Here is a 27,887-nt window from a genome sequence, read left to right on the forward strand (position 1 = left end):
TCTTTGACAATCTTTTAATAGAAAGTACTTAAATTGTATTTTTTAAACAATGCTGAGATCAGCCCAGCTCAGCTGTAAATTTGCAATCAGCCAAGTATCTTGCGGCATTTCCCACATGCTTTTGTTTGTTTTTTGCAGTGTAAGAAACTCAGGGGAAAAAATAACTCCCTCCATTACGGAAAAACAGCAGACAGGAAGATGCTTAAGCCTCATCAGCCAATGATTTTCGAATTAGCTATATGCTGCACAGTAGACAAATACTCAACCACCCACAGCCCACCCCATTCCCATCCCCAGATCTCTCAAAAATAATGTCTCAGTGCTTTGGATTAAATGATGACCAACTGAATTGATTCTGTCGTCTTGGCAACACTAAATCCAATGACAGATCTCTTTGTTCTTTTTCTGAATCCACCAGCTGATAGCCAAGCATATTTATAGCCCCTTTGCAAACTTCCTGTATTTTCTTAATTTTCTGGAAGGAAAGAACATTTCTCCAGGCCTGTGAAACACTAACTGCATCTCGAGATGTGATTTTGAAGGCTTCTTTTTTCTTCCCTGGCCCCTGTCCATGTGTGATATTATAAATCCAGCTTTTGAGCATGGGGGTCAAACTAAGATCTGCAAATTTATACATCTCTGAGATTTCTGATAATGGATCTCTTACCAGATCTTCAAAACGGATCATTAAATAGCGATCTTTAAGGAAATTAGGTGGTTTTAGAGTAGCCGTTTCATAAATCTGCACATGACTTCTACAAATCTCTTGCATTACTTTGTATTTGCTGTCTTCCACTTTAGTGCCATTGGTACTCAAAACAATTCCATTGTCACGGGCTAATGCCTTCACTGATTGTTCCCGTGACTTGACAACTGCTCTGGGGTCACGGACCAAGTGAATGATTTTGAGGTTCAGGGACGGATCAGTGAGAAGCGGGTAGAGGACCTTCAGGTCAAAGAACCGAACCTCCTTGATGACAACATGGCTGTAAGTTTTACAGGCTTCCTCCACCTTGCTGAACGGGTACCGTCCACAAAGAGTCTTGCAGGCCACTTCACTGGTTATGTCAGTACGCTGAAAGGAGTCACAAGCAGGAGCTGAACACAGAGCCCGACTTGCTGCCCACTGAAAGAGATCAGATAAGTTCCTCTTCCAAGGCATGTAAGCATCAAACACAGACATGTCGCACAGAAAGACCGACCTGACCAGGTCCCGCACTGCCATGTGCAAGACCTTGGCACTGTTCTGGTACATCGTAACCCACACGTGCCACGCGGGCTCCATCAGGTAGAAGACACTGGGGTGCTGGCTGAAAAGTTGACCAACAAAAGAAGATCCCGACCGCCAGGAGGAAAGAATGAGGATGTGGACTTGAGATGGTTTCTCCTCAGACTGAGGCATGAAACTACTGTACCGGGCATACATGAAGAGTAAGAATCCAGTCTGAACTGTAACAAGAAGTATAACAACTGTGCTAGGAATCCGAATCCTCGCCATTCTCACCAATGAAAAGCAGTAACAACAGCTGAAAAAGAGAAGGAAAATGTTGGTGAACCACTGGTCCTGAGGCACAACAACACTTACACAATAGAAATTCTTGCATTCATAAAACCTTTCTTTAAATACACATGTATGTATTTGGCACTATTTGCTTCCTTAATCAGCAGCACTGGGAGATGATAATCTGCAGGTGACAGGTGTCGGAAACTGAAACAAAGTAATGCATGACAGCAAGATCACAGCAGAAATAATTTGGAGCAAATGTCTGATGCTGAAGGAAACCTTGGGTTGTTGCAGTTCAACTGTTGGGGGGGAGAATCTACAAAATACACAAAGCCTGCAACTTGAATTCTCGTAAATATTGCTGAGCAAAATAAAAACCCTTTCTGAATTGCTCCACTGTATTTCCATTTCAGTCTAACATTACAAGAGCTTCTATCCCTTAAAAGGAGTAGACGGGAACATCATTCACTGTGGCTGATGACATAAAAATCATCATCTTGCCTAAACTTCTTAGTGAGCGCTATACACTGTGGTAACAGCAGGGTGCTACACTGCCTGATGCATCTGCACAACCCTCTGTTTTCCAAAATGCAGGAGATGGGTGAAAACTCGCAACCTGAAACCTCATCTGGCCACAGATGTTAACATAGAAAAGCAGCTGATGTGTGTCTTTGAACTGGAGCGCATATACTCCATGACTGAATGAATACCCTGGAGTTTGCATTTAAGGCATTACCCATTTGTGACTTAGAATTTGTCTGCGTGTAACTCCTGGAAAAGTTTAGGCATGTCAGCCCCCAGCAGACTTCTGTTTTACTTTGAAATCAAAGTTCCAACGACATGCCGTCCTCACAACTTTCTACTAGAGGTTTTTGGCACCTGACCTTTTGTGCTCTCACTTGTGCAGATGCCACTTGTAAGCAAGCAGTCAGTAGATGCTAGCAGGCACAGTATTAAGAAAACAAGAATCCTTGCATATGCAGATCATCTCAAGAGTTTTACATATAAATATTTGCTATCTAGCTGCATTTACCCTTTTTTTTCCCGTTGTTACTGTGAAAGATACATGTATCAACAGACTCTAGACTCTTGAAAGTAAACCATGCTGACGAGTGAATACAGATACACACTCATATGACAGAATAAATGCATTAAATTCTTAATGCTAGCCTAATGAATCACAAAAAAACCTATAATTAGTAATAAAATTTAAAATATATTATCAAATGAAAGAAACTGTAGAAATTGGCAGTTTCAGCCTCTTCCACTGACTAAATGTCTCTTCCAATACACAGAAATGCATTCTATCTTAAATGAACACAATTTTGCTACTAAACTTCTGTTTGTAAGTCAAGAAAAACAGCAGGACTATGAGCTGAGTAGGGAAAAGGAGTCACTAAAAGCATCTGCCTTCAGTATCAAACAGTACCTTGTAAGGAGAGTAAGGCACATGAGTAAGGCGCTAACTTGCTTGTGGAAATTTTTATCCCAAAGCACCATCTTTTGCTTGTCAGATACAGAATCACAGAATCATTTAGGTTGGGAAAGACCTTTTAAGATTATAGAGTCCAGCCATAGAGCTAACACTGCCCAGTCCACCATTAAACCACATCCCCAGGTGCCACATCTACATGTCTTGTAAATACTCCCAGGGGTGACGGAAAACAAAAGATGTTATTCTCTACTTCCCATAAGTAGGCGATGTCTGGCCACTTCCCAGGAAGCAGGGATTCAGTACACATAGCAGTTGCTCCAGAAGACAAATGTCATAAATAATGAATGCCCCCCCTTCTTCCTCTTTTCTTTTAGCTTTTATATCTGAGTAAACGTCATATGATATGAAAAATCCCACTGGTCACTCCTGGTCAGCTGTCCTGCCTATGTCCCCTCCCAAGATCTTGCCCACCCCCAGCCTACTGGTGGGTGGGAGAATGTTGGGAGAGACAGCCTGGATGCTGTGCTGCTCAGCAGTTGTCAAAACACTGGTGTGTTTGCACCACCTTTCTAGCTATCAAGACAAGCACAGCACTACGAGGGTGCTGTGGGGCTCAGCCAGACACAATACACCAACCTAAGCCCCCCCCGGCGCAACTGAGACCCCTTCCTCTCGGCCCATCTCTTGTTACTCTTGGGAGAAGAGACTGACCCCCACCTCGCTACAACCTCCTGTAAAGTAGCTGTAGGAAGCGATAAGGTCTCCCCTGAGCCTCCTTTTCTCCAGCCTAACCAACCCCAGTGCACTCAAGACACTCCCCACAGGACTTGCCCTCTAGAGCCTTCAGCAGCTTTATTGCTCTTCTCTGGATGCACAGTTCTGTACACCCTTTACAGCCACTCTATTTGATACCCACACAACTAAAAATGCCTTTTTACTGTTTTATTACGTCCCCTACTTCACTGTACAACCTGTTTCTGTAGCTCAGCAGCAGCATTTATTTATCTCTAGAACTATGGTTATCACTGAGTTTTAAGTGGTTGTGCTGCCCACTGAGGCAAGGCCCTTTTCTGCAGTGGTTCCACACTCTCATCAGCTCTGCACAAATATCTGTGCCATGTGACTGCAATAGGACCTCCTAGCATGAATCCCATGGCTCCCTAAGCCTCTCTTGCATAGTCCCCATGCGTACCAGATGCTCTGCCTAGCATTTCAGTCTGCAAGCCTGGAAGAAAGCTACCCGCTTGCTTTTCTTCCCCTAGCTCTGCAGCGCTGAAACAAGTCAGCATGGCACAGACCATCACCAGGGCTGGAAGAAGGTTGGGAACAAAAAAGCGCAGAAGGGAAAGAAAGCAGGGGAGACCCAGACCACTGCTGCCAACAGAACACAGCTTGAGCCTTGCACACGGGTCTTCATATTAATCAGCATTATACTTTTTGACCTACTGCGTAACCCTATTACACAATCATTTACAGGGATTTCTCTGGTGGAGTCATACTATACCTCCCCTGTGATCGCTCTCTCAAGCCTCCTGGGTCCCTAGGTGCATTACAGAAGTACCTAGCTACCTGCCAAGCTTACAAAATACAAACAAATAGCAAAAGGAATAAACCCACACAACTTCTGTGAAACAACCCAAACAACCCCCACCACCACCTTTCTCCTCAAGCTGCTAAAATTATTTTCTCATTTCAAAATAGTGATTAAAGGACCCTGGCTCCCTGGTCCATCTCACAGACCAACTGAGGTTGGCAGACACCTTGTGTATGTCACCTGGTCCAGCCCCCCCCTGCTCGGGCAGGGCCACCCACAGCGCTGCCCAGGATGCTCTCCAGACCGCTTTTGAGCATCTCCAAGGTGGGAGACCCCATAACCTCTCAGGGCAACCTCTGTCAGTGCCCCGTCACCTGCACAGTAAGGAATTGTTTCCTGACGCTCAGAGGGAACCCCCAGTGTTTCAGTTTGTGCTGTGCCCATCACCTCTTGTCCTCTCACTGGGCACCACTGAAAACACCCTGGCTCCACTTTCTTTGCACCCTCCCTTCAGGTACGTAGAAACATTGATGCGATCCCCCAGTATCAGCCACTCCTCCCTGTCTTCTGTCATCAGCAAACTAACAGAGGGGACACTCCTCCCCACCATCAGTGGGTTAATGAAGATGTTGACCAGGGCTGGATCCTGTGCCTACCCCTGGGAAGAGTTACCACCGGCCTTCCTAGACTCCGTTCTGCTGCTGGCCACCCTGCCAAACTGGCTTTCAGTCCCTTTTCAATCCACCTCACTGTCTGCTCATCCAGCCCATACTTCACCAGCTTCTCTGTGCAGTAACTTTTACTGTTTTCACTTCGAGATGCCTTTTTTTTTTCTTTCTAAATAGCAATATGGGACAGAAAAATATACATACATAGGTATATTTCCATATTCCTATCTGAGAGGACAGTAACCAAATAACAACTGTAACAGAGTGCTGATAGATAACCTTGTTTTTCAGGGCCAGGTTCATATGCGACTTCAAAGCCACAGCAAGAGCATACATTTTTACAAGACCCACATGCCAAAATACTCACTGAAATCCCTACTAATATATCCTGGCAGAGAAGCGTGGAAAAAGTAGCCCAATCTCCCCTTTCTGCTCTGGCAATGCTGTCTGGACAGCGAACAAATATGCTGCCAATTTTGGGCAGTGGGATGGGGAAAAGGGGGTCTCTGTGGACCAAATACACTGCAAGTTGGCTTTTGTATTGTGCTGCACAATCAGTATGAAAGGTGTACTTTAAACAGAACTGACTGAAGTGACTACTACTCCTCAGCCTGGAAGAGAGACTCCCTGGACAGGGAAATAACTGGCGTGAAGACAGCAATTGCAAAAACACCCTCTCATGATCAATCAAAACAGGAAAATTGGGAGATTGCAATTAAATAATCACTCATGACAAAACTTTTTTGTACACTGCATCATAAAAATATGAAACTGCCTCAAAATGCTGTGGCAGCAAGAGTTCAACAAAGCATTACATAAATTGAAAGTAATTAATGCAAGAAGAGCCTCTCAAGGACTAAAAAGATGAGGCCACAAGCAGTGGCTTAGCAATTCCCTAAACTCTAGATGGCCCAAGGTACCTCCCTGCAGCTGGGAAGCATACTAAGAGAAACCACCTTTCCTGTATTACGTAGGTTTTTCCCTAGCAATCCAGTACTTGCTACTGTCACGCATAACAGCAGATAAATAAACCTTTGGTTTAATTCAGCATGGCCATTCTTCATAAGTAAAGTCTGTCTTGTTCAAATAACTGAATTTTTGCATACTATGTCACCAGAAGCATTTACAAGTTTCCCTGTCCTGTGAGGGACACTTTGCCAAACAGAAGTGATGAAAGAATCTAAGCGGGAGTGGAAGAGCAGTTGCATTTTCTAGTTTTCAAGGAGTTTTCTTGAAACAGATTCTATGCCTGAAAGCCAGCCAGATGTAACTACCTCGAATCTTTTTGTTCTCTGCAAAACGTTAGCCTTTTTCTGCACTGACTGCATTCTGTTGATCCTCATAGTTTGACCCATCACATAGTTTAACCCATTACACAGCTTTTAGAGACCTAATGATGCTTTTTAAAGAAACAATATTTCTACTTTAGCTACACAGAACTGCTGTTCCCCTCTACTCAAAATCACTCTGCAGAAATGCAGGCACACCAACTGTTCTAACTTTTACTGGCAAAGGGTGGGGGAATGAGGAATACGACCATGTACACATCAAACCAAAAGACGGGGTTTTAAAATTCACAGCTGCCTTGACTGCCTCTTGGACCTATCCTCACTCTGATTCTAACCCAAGTACTGTTGCAGACGATACTGGGCTAATGAAAAACCAGCTACCATGAGTATTAGTCCATAATTTGTGTCTGAACTAGTCTGCCCACCGTAAGCACTACAAAAAACATGTAAAAAGACTGCAGGTAAAGTATTTCCCTACTCTTCAATATGATATAAATGACAAGAAAAAGTGTGGTATCAAAGCAAAACACTAACTAGACACCCATTTTCAGTATTTAAGATTCAACTTCTACCCTTCTAGGAAAGCTGGGATGCTTCTAAGGAACATACGCACACAGACGCCACAAATAAATGAATAATTACACACCAAAATGCAGCATCTGTAAGAGTATTTTCTGAGGCAGCTTCCAGTGCATGAGGCCAAATATATAGCCGGTTCACTGGATTCTCTCTGTAAACACTATCTTTTATTTCTGCATTTCTCACATTGGGCACGTGTAATTCTGCAGTTAAGGTGCTTTCAGACAGGGTTAAACTTACACCCCTTTAACGTTCAGCTTGACAGCCCACCCAAGCTCCTTCATGATTTCTGACAAATGTTAGCTGGGGCGGAAAGCAGCTCTTGAATACGCTGAAGAATCAGCTCCTCGTAAAGCTGCTGAATATACGTACACACATACACACACACATATATCTCTATGTTTGTACATCTACTGAATAGATTACACGGTATCGTTGCCTTACTGTTGGACTTGATGATCTTAAAGGTCTTTTCTAACCTAAACGATACAGGCTGCTCCTACCCATGCTCTCCTTATCCGCTCATCGCAGGACTCACCAGAGGGTGCTGTCCGGCGAGCTCGCGAGCTCAGCACAGCAAGGCAATGTGCCAAAACTCCCCCAATGTGCCAAAACTCCCCCGGTTACCAGGTGAAACACCAGCCCGTGACTTGCTTTGCATTACCTCGCCTCAGTCGCCAGTCTGTTGCAGTACTTGGCGGCATCACAGTACATGCTTTTGTACATAACAAATACTGCTAAGCAGAAATTATTTTAATAATAGTTATTACAATGTTGTTCCTCTTCTGTGATAGTACTATCACTCCTTTTGTGATGCTATTTCTTCAAGGAGAGCTCTGGCAAACAGAATAATCAAAAGTCTAATTCTAACAAATTCTTGAGGCGGAATCGTCTCTCCACAAGCCAATGCAAACTGTTCAAAATGTGATCTGAAAAGCATCTGCACATATGGTTTAGCGGACAGTCCCGAATCAAGCTCCATCCCTGGGCTCATCCGCTAACGGCTACTAATGAAAACAAGATCCTGGACTAGATGCACCCTTGGTCTGTCCCAGAATAACTATCCTTAACATACGGTGCAAAGGAAATGAACTACACAAACTAGCCAACAGAGCAGATTTTCTTCATCACTTAAACTGGCTCTGATAAAATGCTGAGCTGCAGCACCACTGGCCTCTGCCACTGCTTGCCGGGAGATTAGGTACATTACAGAAAGCTATCCAGCCTTACCAGGCGGGGTAAAAATATAGTGAGCAGCAGTATGGATCCCAGAAAGCTTGTTTTCTAAACAGAGCACTTTTCATACCCAGAACAGTAGAAAAGAACGGAAGAGGAAAGAAATAAATTGTGCAATGGATGGTGATTTAGCTCTTGTATTCAGGGAGTTTTGTTTGTCAAGACAAGTAACTTTGGAATCAAGTAATTGGATCTTTTCAGGTCAGCACAGAAAGGAACACAATTGCTTAGTGAACTTTCAGTACAGAATTCAACCTGAAGAGACGTAGTAAATCAACAAAAATTAACTTTATAGCTAAAATTTTTTTTAAAAAAAGACTCTGTTATTACACTGTGGGTTTTTCCCCCTGCCATACTGCAAAGACTGTAGAAAGACAGAAAGAGAGTGCCTCACATTAGAGCTGCAAAGAAACATGGGCTCTGTCTGAGCTTGGGAATGGGATGAGATTTGGGCTGGGATGAAAGACTCCCTCAGAACAAACAGGTCTGCATCTGCTGTGGGAAGGCTGAAAAATCTGGCTGGAATAAAGCAAAACAACCAAGAGAAGAATTACAAGCACCTGCTCCCCTAAAATGACTTCTGAGCAACTGTGTCTTCACTGTCTTCGTCAGTATTCCCCTGCTAATTTACGCCTGAGAAAATGTCCAGCACACTTTCATTTAAAACCAAACTCTTTATAGATTACACAGAAAATATTTCAACTTCCACATAATGCAAAAATACACTTTTATTTCCCAGATTGTCTTCCACTAAAAAATGAATACCTAATGGTATATTATGTGCTCAACCTTTTGCTAGCCAAAAACGATTTTGACCTGTATGCTTGTATTACACCAAATGTTGACTTTCGGAGCAATCATATGAGCCGAATCTGTCACCAAAACACCTCAGTACTGACTGTGAAAAGAATAATGGTAAATATAATGCATTTTATAGAATTAATAGGAAAATGTTTGTGCATGGCATGATAAACAGAGCAGAGATTGCCTGAAGGTCTACTGTACCTCATGGAGAAGTTTACTCACTACATACTTCACCTGTAAGACCAATGCAACCACCATCAGAACAGCTAATAGCATTTTGTATTAGCTGTTAGAAACGTCCTGTATAATGTTCTGTGACATTATAAACGCAGTTTGCTGCTCAAAAAAGTGAAATACAGGAATGTGACAAAGCTGGTCCAAGAAAAATGCACAACATCACTAAGTGATCCTTGCTATAAATCACCCAGCCGACAAAATGTCACTCTCCAGTGTTCTTCCACAGCTAGAAATGACACATCTTCACAAGGCAAAAGCTTACCGGATCACCAACAACATGCAGATTAGTCTTTGAACAGGGAAAGAAAAAAAAGTTTAGAGGGTACTTTCTATAACTACTAGTACTTCAAAAACAGGTAAAAGTCTTCTCAATAGCAGGTTGTTGCTAAATAATTGAAAGAATAAATATGTTTGATTTTTTTCATACAACAGTGAAACTGCAAAAGAAATAATCGAAGTACAGCTGTAATCAGACATTTTGAATTCTAATATGAAATTCTATTAGCCTTTCAGCTGACACTGTTGATTTAGCTTTTCGAAATGCACTTCCTTTTACAGCGTCGTGGAAAATCACATCGGAAAAGTCTCTTCCAGGTAATCATCAGGTTTAAATACTTTATAAAACAATAAAGTCTACCACAGATTTCATGATACAACCATAAAAGTTCTTTAAAAAAAAAAAAAGGTACCGGGCTTTTCTTTATTTTCCCCCTTCATATTGTGTGGAATTAGATAGTTGTCCAGCCCGAGCACACGGCAGTGTGGAAGCAGAGCCCTACGCACCGATTTCTCCCTGCAATGCAGCCGAAGCTCACAAAGCGTTTTCAGCTTCCACAGTTACCGGTGTTGAAGACCTTGACAAGGTCTGCTCGGTTGCAATTTTGGTTCGGAATTTTTTTATCTTTTTAAGGATGGCAAAAGTGGGGCGAGAGAGGCCCCCGCAGCGCCGGAACGCCGGTCACTTATTTGGGACTTTGCCTGCACGGGTGCGACAGTGTCCTCGGCGTCAGCCAGCCGCGGGGGGGCTGCGGCAGCCCCTGCGCTACGGAGTAACGACAGTTTCTTCGGTGCGGCAGGGCCTTTCCACCTGGAGACAGAGGCGGGACACAACAGAAAAACGGGAAGAATTTCCCGGCGTGACGGGAAAGGGTCTCTAAAGCACCTGATTTCACCACCTAACACCAAAAGCCATCGTAACCCGAATCAGCCATGTTCCCGGGGAGGGTTTGGGGGGGCGGGGAGCGGCGGAGAGGACAGACGAAAAAAGGCCGATTTCCAACGGCTTCACCTCTGCCAACAGGCGGCTGCAGCCCCAGCAACGCCGGCGGGGGGGGCTGCGCGCATCGGGCCGCGTCCCCGGCGCTACCGCGGCCTCCCAGCGCGGGGGGGGGGGGGGGGGGGGGAGGGGGCGGGGGGCTGAAAGGACCCCCGCACGGCAGGGCGAGTGCTCCTGCACGCCGCTGTCAGCCGCCCAGAAGCGGCGTCTGCCACCGCCCCGCTCCGCCGGCCGAGACGAGCCCCGCGGGACCCGCCGCCCGCCCGTACCTTCCCGCCGCCTGGCAGCGCCGCCGCGGGTCCCAGCTGCCTCTGGAGACAATGAGCCGCTTTCAGACGTGGCCGAGGCGCCGGGAGGAGCCCGGGAAGGGCCGATCCGCCCCGCACCCGGAGCATCCCCGCGCAAAGGCGCAGCACCGCCCCGCGCGGGCGCCGTCCGGTCCCTGCGCTCCCGGCAGCCTCACCGGAGCCGGAGCCGCCCCGCGCGCCCCGGCTACCCGGCCCCGCCGCCCCGGCCCGGGGAGCGGGAGGGCGCTGCCCCCAGCAGCGAGCGCGGCTCCTGCCACCCCAGCATCACCCCGCAAAGGCGCCCCGAGCGCGGCGCCGACCCGGCCGCGTCCCCGCTCGCACCCAGGCGCCGGACGGGGCCAGCCGCGCCCCCTCTTACAGAGCCACCGCCAGAAACGCGGTAGTCCGAATGGCTCCCGCGCCCCTCCTCAGCGAACGCACGTGGATCCCCACCGGCACGTGTGTGCACCGAGACCCGGGTGGCAGCACCGCGGCGGACCGCAGCAGTATTTTCGTCCACTTTCTGTTGCTTGGCGAGGTAAAGGGGGAGCCACCACAACCAGCCACCCAAGAAATACTCCGCCCCTTCCTAGAACTCCTCCAACGCCAGCTGCGATGGAGTCTCAGATAAATTTTTTTTCCTTGACCTCTAGTTTATTGCCACGGCCATAAAAATCTTACCTACCTCTTTTCTATTGCTTTTACTTACAGAAGTAGAAAGCCTCTCCAAGCCTAATAAGAGTCAGAACTATGAACCAAGAACTATGGTCAGTATATAAAAGCAGCCCTGGAAGTCACCACGGCAGAGGTACTGGAGACAGGGGTTGGGTTGTTGGGTTTTTTACCCCTGCTGTAGTCACATCTGCCTTTGCAGCTCTTTTTACGCTGCATTCACCTATTAGTCCCAGTCATGAAACACGCCTTCAGGTCATCATCCTAAACAGCTACATACCACCTCCAAGCAATTAACTTTTTTTACATCCTCCTTTTAACTTAAATAGTTCTCCTCTTTAATTACTGTAGAGGATTTTCCCCCACCTTTCTCCTTCTAAAGCAAAATAGAACATAAGGATATTTTTCTCTGTATTTCCTGAACCAGACCAGTTCACCATTTCTTATCTCACATGCATTCACTGAACTGTTGCTCTGAGCAGCATCATTTGTCATAACTTGATGTGGAAGGATACAATAGGAGAGAAAAGTGAGACAGGGAATAATGGAGTCCCTGGTATTACTGTTAGTCTCTTCCATGTTCCAGTTGCTACCTTAAACAGGCTTCTGTTCAGCTTGGAGGCATATTACACATTCCATTTTTTGTGGGAGTACAATGGCTCAAACCCTTAACATGGAGTTCTGCAGTCTCGAGATTTCTATCCCTTGATTATGGCCACCCTAATGCTGATGCAGACACATAGCAAGTTCATTCAGGTAACTCACTTCTCTAAAAAAGTGAGTATATTTGGTAAAGATTATCTTCACCATATTGAACTCTCTGGATTAGCTCACGCAGTCACACAAGCCCTGTCACCATTGCAAGGAAGAAGAGCTGGGACTACAGCAGACCAAATATACATCAGCTTGAGGTATCGGGGAAACAAGCTCACAGGCCCCTTCGTTCACCTGTGCAGTGCCTAGAAATGCTAAAAAGCTGTAGACAGTTGCTTTGAGACTGTGCACTCTGATACAAAGCCAATTATCAGTAGTCCTAGGCTGTCAGGTACCGACTTCAAAGATCAAACAACAAACTACAGATTTCAAACCAAAAAACATATATATATGTACATACAGCAAAATTTCACAAGCACAAAAGTGTGTTGAATAACCAAAACACAGCTCACTGCACTGATGTTTCACTTGCATTGAAAAGTAGGCTGGAGTCCATCCAGCATGTAAAACTTGGAAAAAATGCAAGCTGCAAGACTACAAAGTTTAAAAAAAGCTTAAAAGGAAATTCAAAAAGAAGCTGGCCGTTTTGAGGAGAAAAGAAAAAGGAACAGGCAGGTCACGAAACTGCCAGAATGCTGAATTCCAGAGAGCAATAGCCAAAAGGTGGGGGGTACTGCTGTACAGGTTGCTCTTTCACATTTCATAGCTGCACCATGTCTTAATAGTTCAAGAGAACAAAAGACACTCAGAATTTTGTTAACTAGCATCTAGAATTGTTTTAGACTCTCTCCTGCCATAACAGTGCTTTGCCAGAATTAAATATTAACTACGAAACTGAAAACGTAATGGAAATGATGTTGCTTTCCCTTTTAAGCTTGTCTGGCATAAGAAGTAAGCCCAGAAATAGAGAATACAATTAAATAACCTGCCCTACCACCCCCACCCCCCTCCATCAAGAACAAGGGACACAGTCTTTCAGTGCTCACCAGGTAATTATAACTGATTTCATTTTTATCTGTTCAAAGTTATCATCTAACTTCTGAAAGCAATTATTCACTTGCTTTGAAACTCTGAAGCTTCTCTGGTAGTTTTTGTGTTAGTTTTCTTTAAATAAACACCAGGCTTCTTTGTTTTATTATTCCCAATTCACAATTAATGGTCTAGTGCCACAGTAATAATGCCAACAGTATTTTGCAAATAATACTTATGTATTTGCAAACTATTATTTTATATTATAATTGTATATCATTATAAACGTATGTATTTGACATGCATTTATTTAGGCACATATTGCAATTATGCAAACCTTGCAGACACTATCACCCACAACCCAGTTTCTCACATCAACCTTGAATTTATCATCATTCAACTTAATAACTAAATCAGTGAGCACATATAGCCACAGTTACAGAAGTGTGGCTCTACCCTTAACTCATCTATACATTTTTTCACATTTCTTCTATTTTTTCCTTTCATAGTGCACATAAATGCTTGTACAAATAGCTCTTGACAGAACCCTTAATTCAGCAGTGAATTAATTTGTAAGGCATTAAAACTGGCTTATGTTGTTACTGTTAGCATATTATTTTCAGTCTTCAAGGTTTAGAAAAACTGAGATCACGCAAAAGCAGTTTCATTGCTTTCTACTGGTTTTTGAAGTGTGTTCCAGCTGAAAAAAAATAGCCAGGTTCTTTTTTAGCTGTCAAAAATACTAAAATTTTCAGTCACAAAGCAGTGTTCCCAGAGAAGCTGATGAATGAACATGTATGTTAACAGGGAAGCATGAACAGAATGTACTTGAAAAATACTTACAAAGTTCTCATCTTCTGAAGTAAAAAACATATAGAGAATAAAAGCAGGGATCTATTTTTGAACTACATTTCTTTTAAGTGTTCTCAGGCATCTCCTCAGGACTGGTGCTGTTTGTAGGACAGTACTGGAGACACTGGCAGAACTGGTGATATTGGAGTTGTAGTTAACACCTGATTCTGGAACACAAACATTTTAATCCTACCAAACAACCAAAGAAAGATAAGGAGAATGCTGACATACTGGATCCAGGCAAATTTAATCACTTCCCAAAATCCTGGCTGATATTTAAAGAAAGTCAAGGAGCATTAACAAAGAAGCTTCTGATACTACCACTGCAATAACTAAACAAAGGAACTCAGAGGTGGAAAGGCACAAAACCCGTTAGACATCACTTTGTGTGGCAAATGCAAAGCCTCTGAGCCATGGAAATCCTTAAAAGCCTTTTAGTGTAGTACGTTACAAAAGCTGAAGAGTCTGTCCCAGAAGACACTTAAACCAATTCTGTGGAAAGTGCCTATTTCATTCCTAACTCACCAGAAAATAGTTATCTGTAATACTCAGGCAGGTAAACAAACCTCATAAGAAGTGTGCTCCATAAAGATTACTTTAAACTCAGACTTGTTCTTGCCTGAAAAAATGAGTAAAGAACATAACGAACAAAGAATTATTTTGTAAAAAGAAAAATTTCAGGTCTGTCTGCACATGTAACAGATTACCCACATCCATTGCAGAGGTTATTATTTGGTGAGCGTATCTTATATACAGATTTCTAGTGATCTGCTTTAGGTCACAGAATACAGTATCATGCTTTGCTAGCGGCACCCACGACAGGCTGGGACAGCAGGCGCTGCAGCACCAAAGCAAGACTTACTAAGGATAGTCACTTGAATGGGTTAAGAACCTGCCTTAAAGGCCAGTTTAGCAAGACTACTAGGAACCTGTGTTGCTTTTCAAAGAAAGGCAAAAAGTAGTTATGCAAGCAGAACCATCTGGAGGAATGAACGAATAGGTATTCAGTTGACTCCAGAACTACAGCATTTGCTTAGCTAACAAATACAAAGTTTAGCAACAGGTCTAGAAGAAAACAATTTTCATTTGGCCTGTACATGAAGGCCCAAATATGCAACCCTGTTATGTCACAGTTAATGCAGTTTTCAAAGGATATAAGATCATTTCCACTGGGTAATGAATAGTGGCGTTGATGATAAATGGTGTATCTGCCGCTCTCCCAGCCACCCAAACAGGGTTGGGATCTGAAAAGACTGTTGTCACTAAAATGAGGAAAGGAAACAGCCAAGTTAAGGGGCTTTTCAGTCTTAATACAGAGCTCAAATCCTCACAGAACAGCTGCCAATATGCTAACTTCTGCTCTCCTGCAATTCACAACTACACATGCAGGCTTACCATTTCTATCCCAGTATGCTGCAACGATGTTTGTTAGATCATAGTCACTTGCAAAAGGACTTGTGCCGTTCACCACAGACACCTGTTACAACAAGGAGATACTTGCATTACTTGTCGACTCTTCGGGAAAGTAATTCTACAGAGTTTCTTGCGCAAAGTAACCATGCCCTTTAAGCAACGCACATGAACATCTTGGCAGAATAACCTTGTTCACCTTTCAGCCTAACAGGAAAACACCAGTTTCAAAGTTCTAGGGTCCACTCTGTGCAGAGCTACAAATAATTTGGGTGTCACCTATGGTACTAGGAAGATAAAGAGGAGGGAAATTGATGGGAAAAGAAAAAAAAAGAAAAGTTTCCTCACATTATATCTGGTATCCAGTCCACAATGGTTAAGTAATTGCCTCTGGTTCAGTTTCAGGTCTCCATTCATACAGAGCTGGGACCCTGGCACAGGAGAAAAGAACTGAAGAAAAGCCATGCTCTGCATCACAAACGTTGACATTCTCTGAAACAGTTAACAGGAAAAACCCAGAATTAACAGAATTTAAGCAGGGGGAAGGGGGGACATGACATACTGTTCTACTTCTTTGTAACTACAGGTTTTCTGCATGCATTTTGGGGTTTTTTCTGGCTCCCAAGCTTCAGATCATCTCACTAGTCTAAACAAGAGAACACCAAATAAGAAATATTAATTACTTCTTTTAAAAAAAAGTTACCTACTTTAGTTGTTAGTTAACTTGTTTTATAAACCAAACAAAGTTCCACAGGAAATTCAGTGAAGTGCAACAGTCTGTATCTAGTGACAGAAAGATCTGACTTGCCATAACATGGGAAAAGTGGCAAGATGACTAAATGCATGGAGACACACTTGAAAATACTCAGCGGTCGGAGCCAGCCAAGGACTCCTGCTCTGCAATACAGACCAAACAAGGAAGTTCCTTAGCCCTTATCAGCCACGCAGTCTGAAGTTAAATTTTCACATTTACTGTAAAACAAAGGTATTCCGGGTATCAGAACTCCCTGTGATACTAATCACTGACCTAATACTGCAGCACAAATTTAGGACTGTTGGGCTTTTACTATGGGCCTCACAGGTTTAAGAATGTTTTCTATACCACACAGCTATGCTTGCTAAGCTTGTCCATTCACAATCAGCAAAAGTCTCTTGGACAAACTAAGCCCAATCTCTCTAGTAAAACAACTTCTTGTCTATGTGGCTGCATCCAACACAGCTCTATACTATTGCTCCTTCATGGATTCCATGGATTCTTTGTGCACTAGTGTATTACTCGCTGCTTTAGGTATTAATTGCACTGCCGCCTGAGATACAGTGACAGCAGAATTTTATTTTCTCGTCTCCCTGTAACACCTTCTTCCCCCTCCCAGTTACAAGATACAGAAGATTCTGGCAGATGATTACCACTGCTTCAAAAGCTGTTAAGTAAGCAAAATTTGTGGAGTTTTAGGCTGCTGTAACAGCCTGCCCCTCCACCTCAGAAAACTACCTGGTTATGTCAAGACACAGCAGTATGTAAGAATGCACACCCTTCTGCCTAGTCCCAAGATTCTCAGTTATTTCCCGACGCCACCCACACTGATATCCACTGTTGCACATCTCTGTCCTCTGTGCTGCACTACAGCCCGAGAGAACAACACACCTTCAAAAAACCCTCAAAAACTAACTAAACCTATCAAAATATGCCACAGAACTAGACTAGGAATGACACAGCACAGGAGGAGAATATTAAATACTTCCTAGTAAAATAAATCTTTCAGATAGGAATTTCATATGTGGAAAGGTTCTTTCACCTTTTGTGTAACCACTACTGGAATATTACACTAAGCCTGTATGTCAGAACAAATAAAATCTAAAAATGCTCACATAAAGCTGGTAGGAAAAGAGCAGAATCAGCTGAACACCAACTACATGTTCTGTAGGTTGTAGTGGAAGTTCCAATTTAAAGTGCAACTGATCCATTTTGCCATCTTGATTTTTGTCTTCTTCTCTAGTCTAAAAGAATCAATAATTTTTTATTATTTTTTTTACAGACAGGAACTTCTGTTAAGAAAGAAAAACAAAAAAGGTAAAACCCCAGGGGATCTCCACAACTGCAGCATACTCATACTAATTTGCATAGTCAGGAAAGCAATAAAAACTCTTGACTTCACAGACAAGAAGCCTGCAATTTTGCCTCTTATATAACGTCCCGTATGCCCCTCAGGGAGGGAAAGCTCATCAGACTCTTCAAGGTCTGTTCTGCCCCACGCCGCTTCTACCCACCTCCCCTGCATGCTACAAAGCATGCCTTAGTGCCGAGTCTCCTGCCACATCCCCTGCAAACCTGTGACTGACAGTTCGGCTTTTGCCTCTTGCTGCCCCAGCCTCTTAACGGCCTCTGTACAGCTCCTGGTTGTGAGCCAACGCTCCCTACGCTTCCGTGCCACAAATGTCCAGTATTTCAGCCACCTGCAAACGTAACAGGACTCACAACAGAAGTAACAGAAATAACTGCCACTGTTGAACCTCAGAAGGAACAACGGCTGCAGGGCAGAGGCTCTGTGCTTCAGGAAAGTACATCCCTGCTTTCACACCCGGGGGCTACCTAGCAACCCCTACACACCTCGGATCATGGTAAGCCATAGGGCACAGAGGGAGGGCACAACTAATTTGAGAAAAGTAAATGGATGTGTTCATGCAAACTACCAGTGGCACTAGTGGCTCGGTTGTGTTTGGTTCATGGTTGGGCTTGCTGATCATAAGGGTCTTTCCCAACCTAAACACTGAGAGGGAGCAAAACCGGACCGGTTAAAAACCACTTGGCCCAGGCGATTTTTACTGTGAGACGTGAGGCACGAAGCTGAAGGCAGCAACGCACGACAGGCTCGTAGGCGCCGCCAACTCCTGTCGCCCGGGCCCGCCGCCGCCCCCCAGCCCCCCCGTGCCCCCGCCGGGCCCGGGCATGCCTACCGCCAGCAGCGGGACCCGCAGCCGGTCCTCCTGCAGCCTGTTGAACGCTGGGAACGTGCTCCACGCCAAGAAGCTGCCCGGGCCGAGCCCGAGGGTGGCCACGACGAGCATCTCGTACCGGAACCGAACGGTGGGCTGCTCCAGGTACGCGCTGTGCTTCAGCCACAGACCTGCGGGCACAGACAGCGTCAGGTCTCAGCGCCGCGCCGGGCCGGGCCGAGCCGGGCGCGGTGGAGAAGCGCTCACCGTGGCTCCGGTAGGCCACTAGCAGCGGCGGCACGTAGGTGAGCACAGTGATGAGCAGCAGCGCCAGCGCCGCGGCGGAGCAGAGCCCGGCCCGGTACCGCGTGTGCAGCGTGGGGTGCGAGAACAGCTCCACGCCAGCCATGGCACTCCCCGCCAGACGGACAGGGCGCCGGGTCTGTCCGCGCGTCACGGCGGAACGGGCGCGCCAGCCAATGAGCGGGCACGGCTGCCTGCCGGGACCGACCGCTGCCGTCAGGCGGGATGCGCCTGGGAAGGGCCACGGGAGGGAGACGGGGCCGCGGGCCGCGGCGGCGGAGCCCAGGGCGCAGCCTCGGGCGCCCCGGGAGAGGCCGGCGCGGAGCCCAGCGCCCGCCAGGGAGCTGCCCGCCCGCCCGCCGGCTGCCGCGGCCCCGCCCCTCGACCCCCGGCCGGAAGCGGCGCCCTCGGGGTTGCTAGGGAACAGGGAGCCGGAAATCCCGCCTGCCGAGCCGCGGCTGTTGTTGTTGTGACAGGGACCGTGACACCGACAGGCCCGCCCGCCCGGCAGGAGCCCCCGCCCGCCCGCACACGGGCCCCGCCGCCGCTGGCCCCGCTCCCCGCCGGCCCGCACCATGAAGTGGATGTTCAAGGAGGACCACGCGCTGGGTAAGGGTGGGCCCGGCGCTCCCACCGGCGGCCCCGCCGCCCTCCGCTTCCTCTGTCGCCATCTGCCCCGCGGCCTCCCGACCCGGGCGGCTCCCCCCACCCCGCACCGCCCCGTGTCTTCGGGCGGGCCCAGGGCTGGCCTCCGTGAGCAGCTGGAGACCCCCTCGGCCGGGCGAGACGGTCGCGATAGCCGCAGGCTTCCGCCCCGGCGGGCACTGCCCTTTCAGCCCAGGGCACCGGCGATGCTATTACTATGCGATGACTAATTACGAGTTTTGTTCACAGAGCACAGATGTGTCGAGTCGGCAAAAATCCGAGCCAAATACCCTGACCGTGTCCCGGTGAGTAACCAAGCCATCTTCATCCGAGTTCTTGGTGGCAAAGATGGATAAACTGTTTCCATCCTGCCCTCTCTTCTTTGATTAGATCCTACTAAGTAAATTCATCCTCCCTTTTCTGTCCTTAGGTGTTTTAAAGAGGCTCCAAACACATGTAACTAACGCAGCACTGCCTCCCGTGCCCCAGTGCGTATTGACAAGCAAGAGTGCCTGACTTTCTAAATACTTCCCAGGCGTGTTGCTGGTTTATCAGTGTCCTGGTTTCTTCTAGTGGCAATTATATCCCAGCAAATGCCTTAAGTGTCGTGAGGATTCATTCTGTGCCTGATCCAAAGAAAGATCATAAATCCTTTAAACCTTGACAGTCTTCCTTCCTGGCTATAAGGGGAAGATGATTGTCCCTTATGTATTCCATACCTATAACCAGTCTTACCTGGTCATAAATCTTCCCATGCAAACCCTGTCTGAACAGCCAGTGCAAGTGGTGACCCCTCCTTTCTGCATTAATACCTACTAAACAGTGAATGACCTCTTTGCTCCACAGTCCCTTTTGTCATGTTTCAGTCAGTGAAATGACCACATTTCACATGCTTATGTAACAGCTAGCAACAGGTCCATATTCTCACCTTTTCTGCTTGCGAGTAAAATTTCCACATTGCACCTGACCTTATGCCAGTTAGTGCCACTCCTGTCTGACCTCTTAGGCAGTGCAGCCCAGAGAAGAACCTCTAATCCCGTTGACTTTCTCTGCTGCTGAGTTGCATGTAGTCACAGCATCTTCTCCAGTTGCAGTCTGGCAGGCTGATCTGAACCTTGCCATTCTCTGCTTGGCTAACTACCCCCTCATATATACGCTGATGACCATACATCTCCACAGATAGCCATCTGTCCTTTTGGAAGAATACCCTTCATAACCCTAAGGGAAAAAGAGACATTGAAACTCATAGTGTGAGTCAGAATTACATGATGCTGTATCAAGAATGGACAGCAAGGTGTGGATGGATAGAGGAATTAAATTGCAGTGTGTTGCTTTGTCTGGGCTTATAAATGTTTTCAGCTTGATGATTCAGATTGAGCCATGTAGCTTTCACAAAACAGTTGGTATCATTTGGCATTTAATAGTCAAAAGTGTTTTTCAGACTTAACGTGTGTTTCCTGCTTTCCAGGTTATAGTCTGCATCCAGTGACATAGTTCAAAGTGACTTCAATTCCCAGCTGCTGTATCTGTCTACTTGGATTTAGAGATGTTTCAGTGGTTCAAACCTACTAAGATAATACATGAGCACCTTGTCCCTGCCCTAGGGTAGACCTTCTAGAAATGAGAGGCGAAAGAAATTCATGCTTGCTAAGCACTGCAATCTTAAATTTGCCTGGGGAATTAAGTGGTCTAATGCTTAAAGGTATCTATAAGTTTTACTAGAAGCAGTTCACCAACAACCTTGATGTGTAGTTATGTCAGTTTCTGTATTATGAAGCTAAAATGTCTAGTGTGCTATTGTAATCTTCAAAAAAAAAAAAAAGTATCAGTTGTTCATTGTTGAGGCTTCAGTATTCATTTCAGGCTGTACTTGGTCCTCTTTACAGTTCCCTCATACTAAATTGCAAGAGGCAGCTACTCTGTCCTCCTGTTTCTGTAGGCAGAGCTGAGGAAATTATAAGACAGTAATAAGTTCATCATCATCAGATCGTAAGACAGTGTATGTTGTAAATTTACTTGAGCATTACCCGTTTGCTGTAGCAACAGGGAATGCAGAACTAAGGAATGGAGACACTGGAACCTTTTGTAAGCCTTATTTCCCCATGCGCTGCATTTTTCCTTCAAGAACTAGCCTGGGTGGAGCAGGAAGTGTCAGGTCCTTTCCACAAGTAATAATTAATTCTCCTTCCTCCTGTACTTGTTGCTTTTTGTTTGGTTTTGTTTGTGGCTGTCTTGCCATCTTTAGTTCCTGTAGTCAGTTTCTAATTTCCTGACGCATGAAGTAAGATACTCTCATGTCAGTTCATCATAATACAAAGCAGAGAACAGCATCAGTAAGTCTGACATGAACACCACCACAGTGGAACAGTAATCCTTAGAATGCAGTTATATTCAGAATAACGTGTTAAAAAAAAAATGAATTCTGCTTTCCAGTGATAAAATTACTGTGTTACTGCAGACCTGAGTCTACAGACATCCTCAAGTAGTGATTAACGTAGGCAGTCTTTTTTCAAAGTTGCAAACAAAAGCCTGTTGAGGCTGCGAACATCATCTTATCTAGGCACCTCTGCTTGGGTTGTGCCTGGTTCTTGTTACCAAATGCTCCCGGTGTAGGCAGAGAATAGCTAAGTTCCTGTGGTGGCCTAGCAGCATGACATTGGGTTGTGGTTATTTTATTTTATTTATTTTCCTTACAGCCTACATGTCTGATCTGCTCTCATTCATATACAGCTAAAATGTGTACTTTATTAGTACAGCTTCACTGTCATCCTGTAACTTCATCCAGTCAACTGAAGCTGTCATCACGTAGTTTTTAACGTCAGATGTATACATGGCTGGATTTCTGGCAGTGTAAGTCTGGTACAGCAGAGGCACACAGACAAAATCACATCACCACACCTTTCTGGTGCTTTGATGGAGTGCTCAGCTGGCATCCTTGGCAGGCCAGTTGGTATTCCAGAGCCATGATTTATTTCTCTTCCTTGAGCCTGGCTGAAATGCTTGGTGGCTAGCTATAGCAGGTCAATAATAATTTCCAGATTATAGAAATGCAGAAAGCGTAGATGTCAAAATCAAAAGCAGTACTGCAAAGTACTGTAAAAAAATGAGTATGTGGTCTATGGCCAGCTAGACCCTTACATAACACCACAGTTCACACTGCAACTCTTAACAGTTTTGACTGTATTCAGCTATAATGTGGCTGGTTCAGCTCTACACTGAGTTACCTGAGGTATGCATGTGCCTCTGCTTCATGTGACAGTTTCTGACAGACAGAGCCATTCTGGCATCTCTGGCTTGTGTGCAACCAGTAAAATGGCAGATTAGATACTGGACTAGACTGGCGATTCTTCCTCCCATTTACCTAAATACTGATTTTTTTAGCTTCACTGTTACTGCAATTTATTTCTAGTATTTCTTCCTTGGTTTTTATTTTTCTTTTGCTATGCATCATGTCAAGGCAGTAGGTTCTCTCATCTGTTAGGAGCAATTTGGGACAGCGTTTAAAGATGACAGTTAAGTCAGAAGGGTGGAGGTGGCACATACATTAAATCTGTATTTCTTTGTATTATGGGATTTTATTTAGTCATAGGACAATTTAAAAAGGAAGAGGGCATGTTTGTTGCAAACTAGAATTCTGTGTTAACACAAGACTTGAAGCAGCGATGGTCACACTTGCACATCCTATGAGAAGCAGCTAAGGATTCTGGGTTTGTCTCTTTTGTAGAAAGGGAGGCTGAGGGGCGACCTCACTGCTCTATGCAGCCTCCTGAGGAGGGGACATAGGGAGGTGCCAGCATCTTTCCCCCTGGGATCCAGGGACAAGATGCCTGGGAATGGATCAAAGCTGCATCAGGGGAGGTTCAGTCTTGACGTTAAGAAGCATTTCTTTACCAAGAGGGTAGTCAAACACCGGAACGGGCCTCCTAGAGGTGGTTGATGCTCCAAGCCTGTCAGTGTTTAAGAGGCATTTGGACAATGGTTGGGCAGTCAGGCTAGATGATCATTGTAGGTCCCATGCAACTGAACTACACTTTTGTATTTTACTTTCTTTTTATGTTGTGATAGTGACAAAACCAAAATAAGTAGCATCTGTATAAAGGGAATGCCCTTCCTCAGGTCACCTGCCATTGCTTAGGTACCAGTGCTGCAGTCTAGTTGAATTTTTCATGACTTCCCTACAGCTGAATGGGGCAAGGAAGGAATATGGTTAAATGGATTCCTTAGTTTGTTGCTATCAACTGCAGTTAGTGAGATTACAAGTGTCTTGGACTTCTGGAAGGGACCTCCAGAGGTCACCTGGTCCAGCCCCCCCCTGCTCGGGCAGGGCCACCCACAGCGCTGCCCAGGATGCTCTCCAGACCGCTTTTGAGCATCTCCAAGGTGGGAGACCCCATCACCTCTCAGGGCAACCTCTGCCAGTGCCCCGTCACCTGCACAGTAAGGAATTGTTTCCTGGCGTTCAGAGGGAACCCCCAGTGTTTCAGTTTGTGCTGTGCCCATCACCTCTTGTCCTCTCACTGGGCACCACCGAAAACAGCCTGGCTCCACTTTCTTTGCACCCTCCCTTCACAGGTGTTTATGCACACTGGTAAGATCCCCCTGAGCCGCCTTTTCCCTGGGCTAAACAGTCCCAGCTCTCCCAGCCCCTCCTCATATGAGAGATGCTCCAATCCCTTAAACATCTTTGAGGCCCTTTGTCAGACTCTGCCCAGTATGGCCCTGTCTCTCTTGTACTGAGGAGCCCAGAACTGGACACAGCACCCCAGATGTGGCCTCATCAGTGCCAGTACAGGGGAAGGATCACACCCCTCGACCTGTGGGCAATACTTTGCCTAATGCAGCCCGGGATACCATTAGCTGCCTTTGCTACCAGGGCACACTGCTGGCTTATGGCCAGCCTGGGGTCCACATTGCAGTACTTTCCTATCATCAGTGTACAAAAAGTTAATAAGATGTGTATACTTTCCTGTCACAGGTCGCTTTTAGGCATATTGCCTCATTTTACCCCATGACTGTCAACTTTGGGCATAGGAAGTTTTGAGCATATGTGAATATAAGTTTTAGTGCAATTGTAAAATCAGGTTTTACCGTGCAGAGTCAGTCCTATCTCTCATTTGGTTGCAGTCAGGAAACCTTTTTTGTTCCTCCCCTCTGTTCACTGTTGTAAGCCTGTAGCAGCAAGTGATTTACCAAAGCTGTTTTTTCATACCAATCCTGAAAAGCCTGACCTTCACACCTGTGCTTTACAGGTCATAGTGGAGAAGGTGTCGGGATCTCAGATTGTTGATATCGACAAGAGGAAGTACTTGGTTCCATCTGACATCACCGTGGCCCAGTTCATGTGGATCATCAGGAAGAGGATTCAACTGCCATCTGAGAAAGCAATATTCCTCTTTGTAGACAAGACTGTCCCACAGTCCAGGTGAGAAACTATTCACTTGGTATTCAGAACCATTTCAGCAAGCCTCTGCGTATCAGAGGGACAGTAACTCCCCTCTGACGCTTATTTGGTGATTTTAGGAGGTGTTTGTTTATACCTTAATCTCACTATGATAGGGTTTTTGCCCTCATGAGTTTCATAAAACATCTTACTTCTTAGACTAAGCTGCAAGGAAAGGTGAATGAAAAATATAATGCGATTTACTTCCATGGCAAGAGGGTGAGCTCTGGAGTTATTATGGCATCTTTGTACACCATCAATGCAAAAAAGAAAAATAATTTCCAGCGTAACAGTGAAATTGCATGTTAAACACTCTAAAGCAAACACCATGAATTATTCTGAAAAAACATTAAACTGTCAGCTCACAAAGAAATTAAGACGTTAGACTAGTTGCTGTTACTTGTTTTAAAAATTACTTTTTTTCCTCTGTAAACAAAATGCAAAATGATTATAGAAAGTTTTTTCACATTGCTTTTATATAGGAATAAGTTTCACGGTTGTCTGCTACATACAGAATAATGTATAGCAGAAGCAGCTGCTACAACTGCTTTCTATACGAGATACTTGAGTAGTATTTGAGGAAATAGTACATCATGCTATTGTGTGGCTTAGATATAATATTCTTCTTATTAACCCTTACCTGTTTAACAGTAACAGTCCCTCCAGGTAACCTGTCCAGACTCAGGGATATTTTTATTTACTTTGTGGTACACAATAGGGACTTGTGAGAACCATCTTTTTCGGCTTGTTTTCTTGTAAGAGTATGAGGAGTGCCTGTATGTCATCATCTTAACAGTGCTGTAGAACTGCTAGGAACAGGAGAGAAAAAGAAAGGGCACATTGTCTCATCTCACAATTTCGTGATGAGATGTCACATCTCTGCTGGAAAAAATAGCACCTTGATCCTTCAAAATTAATGCAAAAATGATCACTTGTTAACAGATAAAACAAAAATCTTTTACTGGCTTTGCTCTTCTCATAGGCTGCGTTTATTACACAGGCTGTTAACTCTTGACATCCTTCTCTCCTCATCCAAAAGTTTTATCTACTACTTACCAATTCCCTTCCATTTCAAGTACTGCCTGCAACTCTTCCCAGCTCCTCTCTTGGGTAAAAAGTCATGATTCATCTCTCATGATTCAGCCTTTTCTCAGTCTTGGGAAGGCAGAGACAGGTAAGCTGAGGAGGTGCCATTTGTGCAACTGGCTGGTGTCCAACTGCCTGTTTCATCTGTAAGACAGATGGTTGGAGCAGTTGTGCTGGCCAAGTAATTGCTTAGGTTTCTTTTTGTTTTCAAAATACAGACATTGCCCTCAAGACTGCAACAGCTTAGACTGTGAAGGGCCACATGCCTATTCAGTTTAAGAAAATTTTCATTTGGTCAAAACATTCAAAACCTTATCCAATGAAAAACACAAGTTTCTGGCTAACTTGTCATTTATTTCCCATGCATTTTGGTGCTAGCACTTTTCTAACAAAATAGGAAAAGCTTTTACTCCCCAAAACAACCTGGACTTCAAAGAAACAGTCCAAAAAACACAAGTTCAACAGACTTCAGACCAGCTGAACATTCACGACTACACTAGGTAGAGGGAGAAACGAGGTTGCTCACACAACAAACAAGACATTAATGCAGCTGCATTCAAGGAAGGTGTTGTCAGGCTACTGATCTTGGTATTAGTCATGGCATCAAAAATGGATGATTCAGAACCTGGAATACATTCAGTGGCTGATTTCCAGTAACATAAGGAAGCATTCTGACAAATGCATTTACGAAGAAGTTACAAAAACCTAGACACTGCAGAGAGCCTAGGATCATCTTGCTAACTCAGGAGTTATCCTCATTTTTGTATTTTAATTTACAGACAGACAAGTTTTTAGCTTTTATTAATCCTTCTTTATGTGAGGCTCTAACTGTTACCATTTGCAACTGTCATGATCCAAGCAAACCACTTCTCTTTTTTTCCTCCTCTTCAAGCTTAACTATGGGACAACTTTATGAGAAGGAGAAGGATGAGGATGGATTCTTGTATGTTGCCTACAGTGGAGAGAACACATTCGGTTTCTGAATGGTGGGTCTTGGCTACTACACCATCCTGCCGTGTATCTTGTAAATAGCTGATCATTTTCTGTTCTGACATTCACAGAAGTTCCTTCTATATACATGCATTTGTAACTGGATTTAGTTCTTAATATATTGATAGGTCTTGTTTTATTAGACTGTTAAATTATCAAAAAAAGTTTTGTTGGTTTTGTGCAATTTTTTTTCTCATGGCTATGAATTCCCAGAGCCTCACTCCTTTGGGGGATACATTTGACAAAATTTATTAAATAATAAAGCAAAGTAGTTGGGCTACTAAAACATGAAAAGAAGAATATGCATTTATTCTGTTTTGAGGTGTTAGCTTAAGAAAAATAAAAACATTAAATTAGTACTGGGAGCACTGGATTTGCTAGCTTATCCTAAGCAGGAGCAAGATGCTGATCATGTTGAATTGAGCTAATGTGTTCCTCTTTCTCAGTTAACAAGTACAATAAAAACTGTCACAAACAGGCAGTGCTGTCATTTCTTTACCTTAATTCTGGCAAGGAAGTTATACGTCACATTTACTAGACACTACACAGCTTCTTCTATTATTTAGTGGACACTGTACAGCTTCTCAACCTTTAGTACATGGAATACAATAAAGAAAGAAGGAGCAAACTGCAGGTTCCAAAACCAATAGTTTCAAAACTACTAGATCTCATCATCATCTGTGCCTGCCCACAGGCTATCAGCGGAGTAAATACTATGGGCTTTGAAAGCAGGACCTAGGTGACAAAAGTAGAGCATATAGTGGGAAAAGGGGCACGTAGGAGAAAGAATGATCTGAAAAGGAGACCCGAGAGCTGCAGAACTGGAAGGTATGATTTGTACATGAGTTATTGCAGAGAAGGAAATAATTGGCAAGGAGTACAGATTAGAAATCACATAAGCAGCTTTTAAAAAACAAAAGGTAGCCAGTCGTTGCGTTACAGGTAGTAATATAAATATACATGTCATTTCCAACTAAAAATTCTGTACGTATTTTAAGGACGTTACAGAACCAAGTATGTGAA

At 44.7% G+C, this 27,887-nt stretch overlaps 4 protein-coding genes across 9 annotated transcripts in view; 1 reads left to right on the forward strand and 3 right to left on the reverse strand.

Annotated features, from left to right (window-relative positions):
* On the reverse strand, positions 1 to 14,140 carry LOC121097805 (carbohydrate sulfotransferase 5-like). 5 transcript variants are annotated; one of them, XM_040615131.1, is made up of 3 exons: positions 10,832 to 10,990; positions 10,070 to 10,373; positions 1 to 1,526 (listed from the first exon to the last, which is right to left on the reverse strand). In XM_040615131.1, exon 3 carries the CDS (start codon positions 1,496 to 1,498, stop codon positions 317 to 319), a length of 1,182 nt encoding a protein of 393 aa, XP_040471065.1. In that variant the 5' UTR covers positions 1,499 to 1,526; positions 10,070 to 10,373; positions 10,832 to 10,990; the 3' UTR covers positions 1 to 316. The 5 variants fall into 5 exon arrangements, with proteins under 5 accessions (XP_040471065.1, XP_040471060.1, XP_040471062.1 ...); XM_040615126.1 differs by lacking the exons at positions 10,070 to 10,373; positions 10,832 to 10,990 and adding an exon at positions 14,048 to 14,140; XM_040615128.1 differs by lacking the exons at positions 10,070 to 10,373; positions 10,832 to 10,990 and adding an exon at positions 11,303 to 13,379.
* On the reverse strand, positions 13,742 to 19,280 carry TMEM231 (transmembrane protein 231). 2 transcript variants are annotated; one of them, XM_040615123.1, is made up of 7 exons: positions 18,668 to 19,280; positions 18,422 to 18,591; positions 17,336 to 17,464; positions 15,815 to 15,958; positions 15,452 to 15,533; positions 15,213 to 15,318; positions 13,742 to 14,332 (listed from the first exon to the last, which is right to left on the reverse strand). In XM_040615123.1, the coding sequence occupies exons 1-7, from the start codon at positions 19,278 to 19,280 to the stop codon at positions 14,143 to 14,145; spliced, it is 1,434 nt and encodes a 477-aa protein (XP_040471057.1). In that variant the 3' UTR covers positions 13,742 to 14,142. The 2 variants fall into 2 exon arrangements, with proteins under 2 accessions (XP_040471057.1, XP_040471058.1); XM_040615124.1 differs by lacking the exon at positions 17,336 to 17,464.
* On the forward strand, positions 19,201 to 27,341 carry GABARAPL2 (GABA type A receptor associated protein like 2). The gene is made up of 4 exons (XM_040615134.1): positions 19,201 to 19,312; positions 19,598 to 19,653; positions 24,598 to 24,770; positions 26,767 to 27,341. The coding sequence occupies exons 1-4, from the start codon at positions 19,279 to 19,281 to the stop codon at positions 26,855 to 26,857; spliced, it is 354 nt and encodes a 117-aa protein (XP_040471068.1). The 5' UTR covers positions 19,201 to 19,278; the 3' UTR covers positions 26,858 to 27,341.
* The window catches only part of ADAT1 (adenosine deaminase tRNA specific 1), a 31,239-nt gene continuing 28,588 nt past the window's right edge, over positions 25,237 to 27,887 (reverse strand). Inside the window, exons 9-10 of the transcript XR_005831091.1 lie at positions 25,845 to 26,018; positions 25,237 to 25,597 (exon numbers count right to left, since the gene is read on the reverse strand). The gene's annotated coding sequence lies outside the window, so the exon portion shown is untranslated. The remainder of the gene's footprint in view (positions 25,598 to 25,844; positions 26,019 to 27,887) is intronic.

Source organism: Falco naumanni, chromosome 15 (assembly GCF_017639655.2).
Source record: "Falco naumanni isolate bFalNau1 chromosome 15, bFalNau1.pat, whole genome shotgun sequence".
Taxonomy (NCBI): Eukaryota; Metazoa; Chordata; class Aves; order Falconiformes; family Falconidae; genus Falco; species Falco naumanni.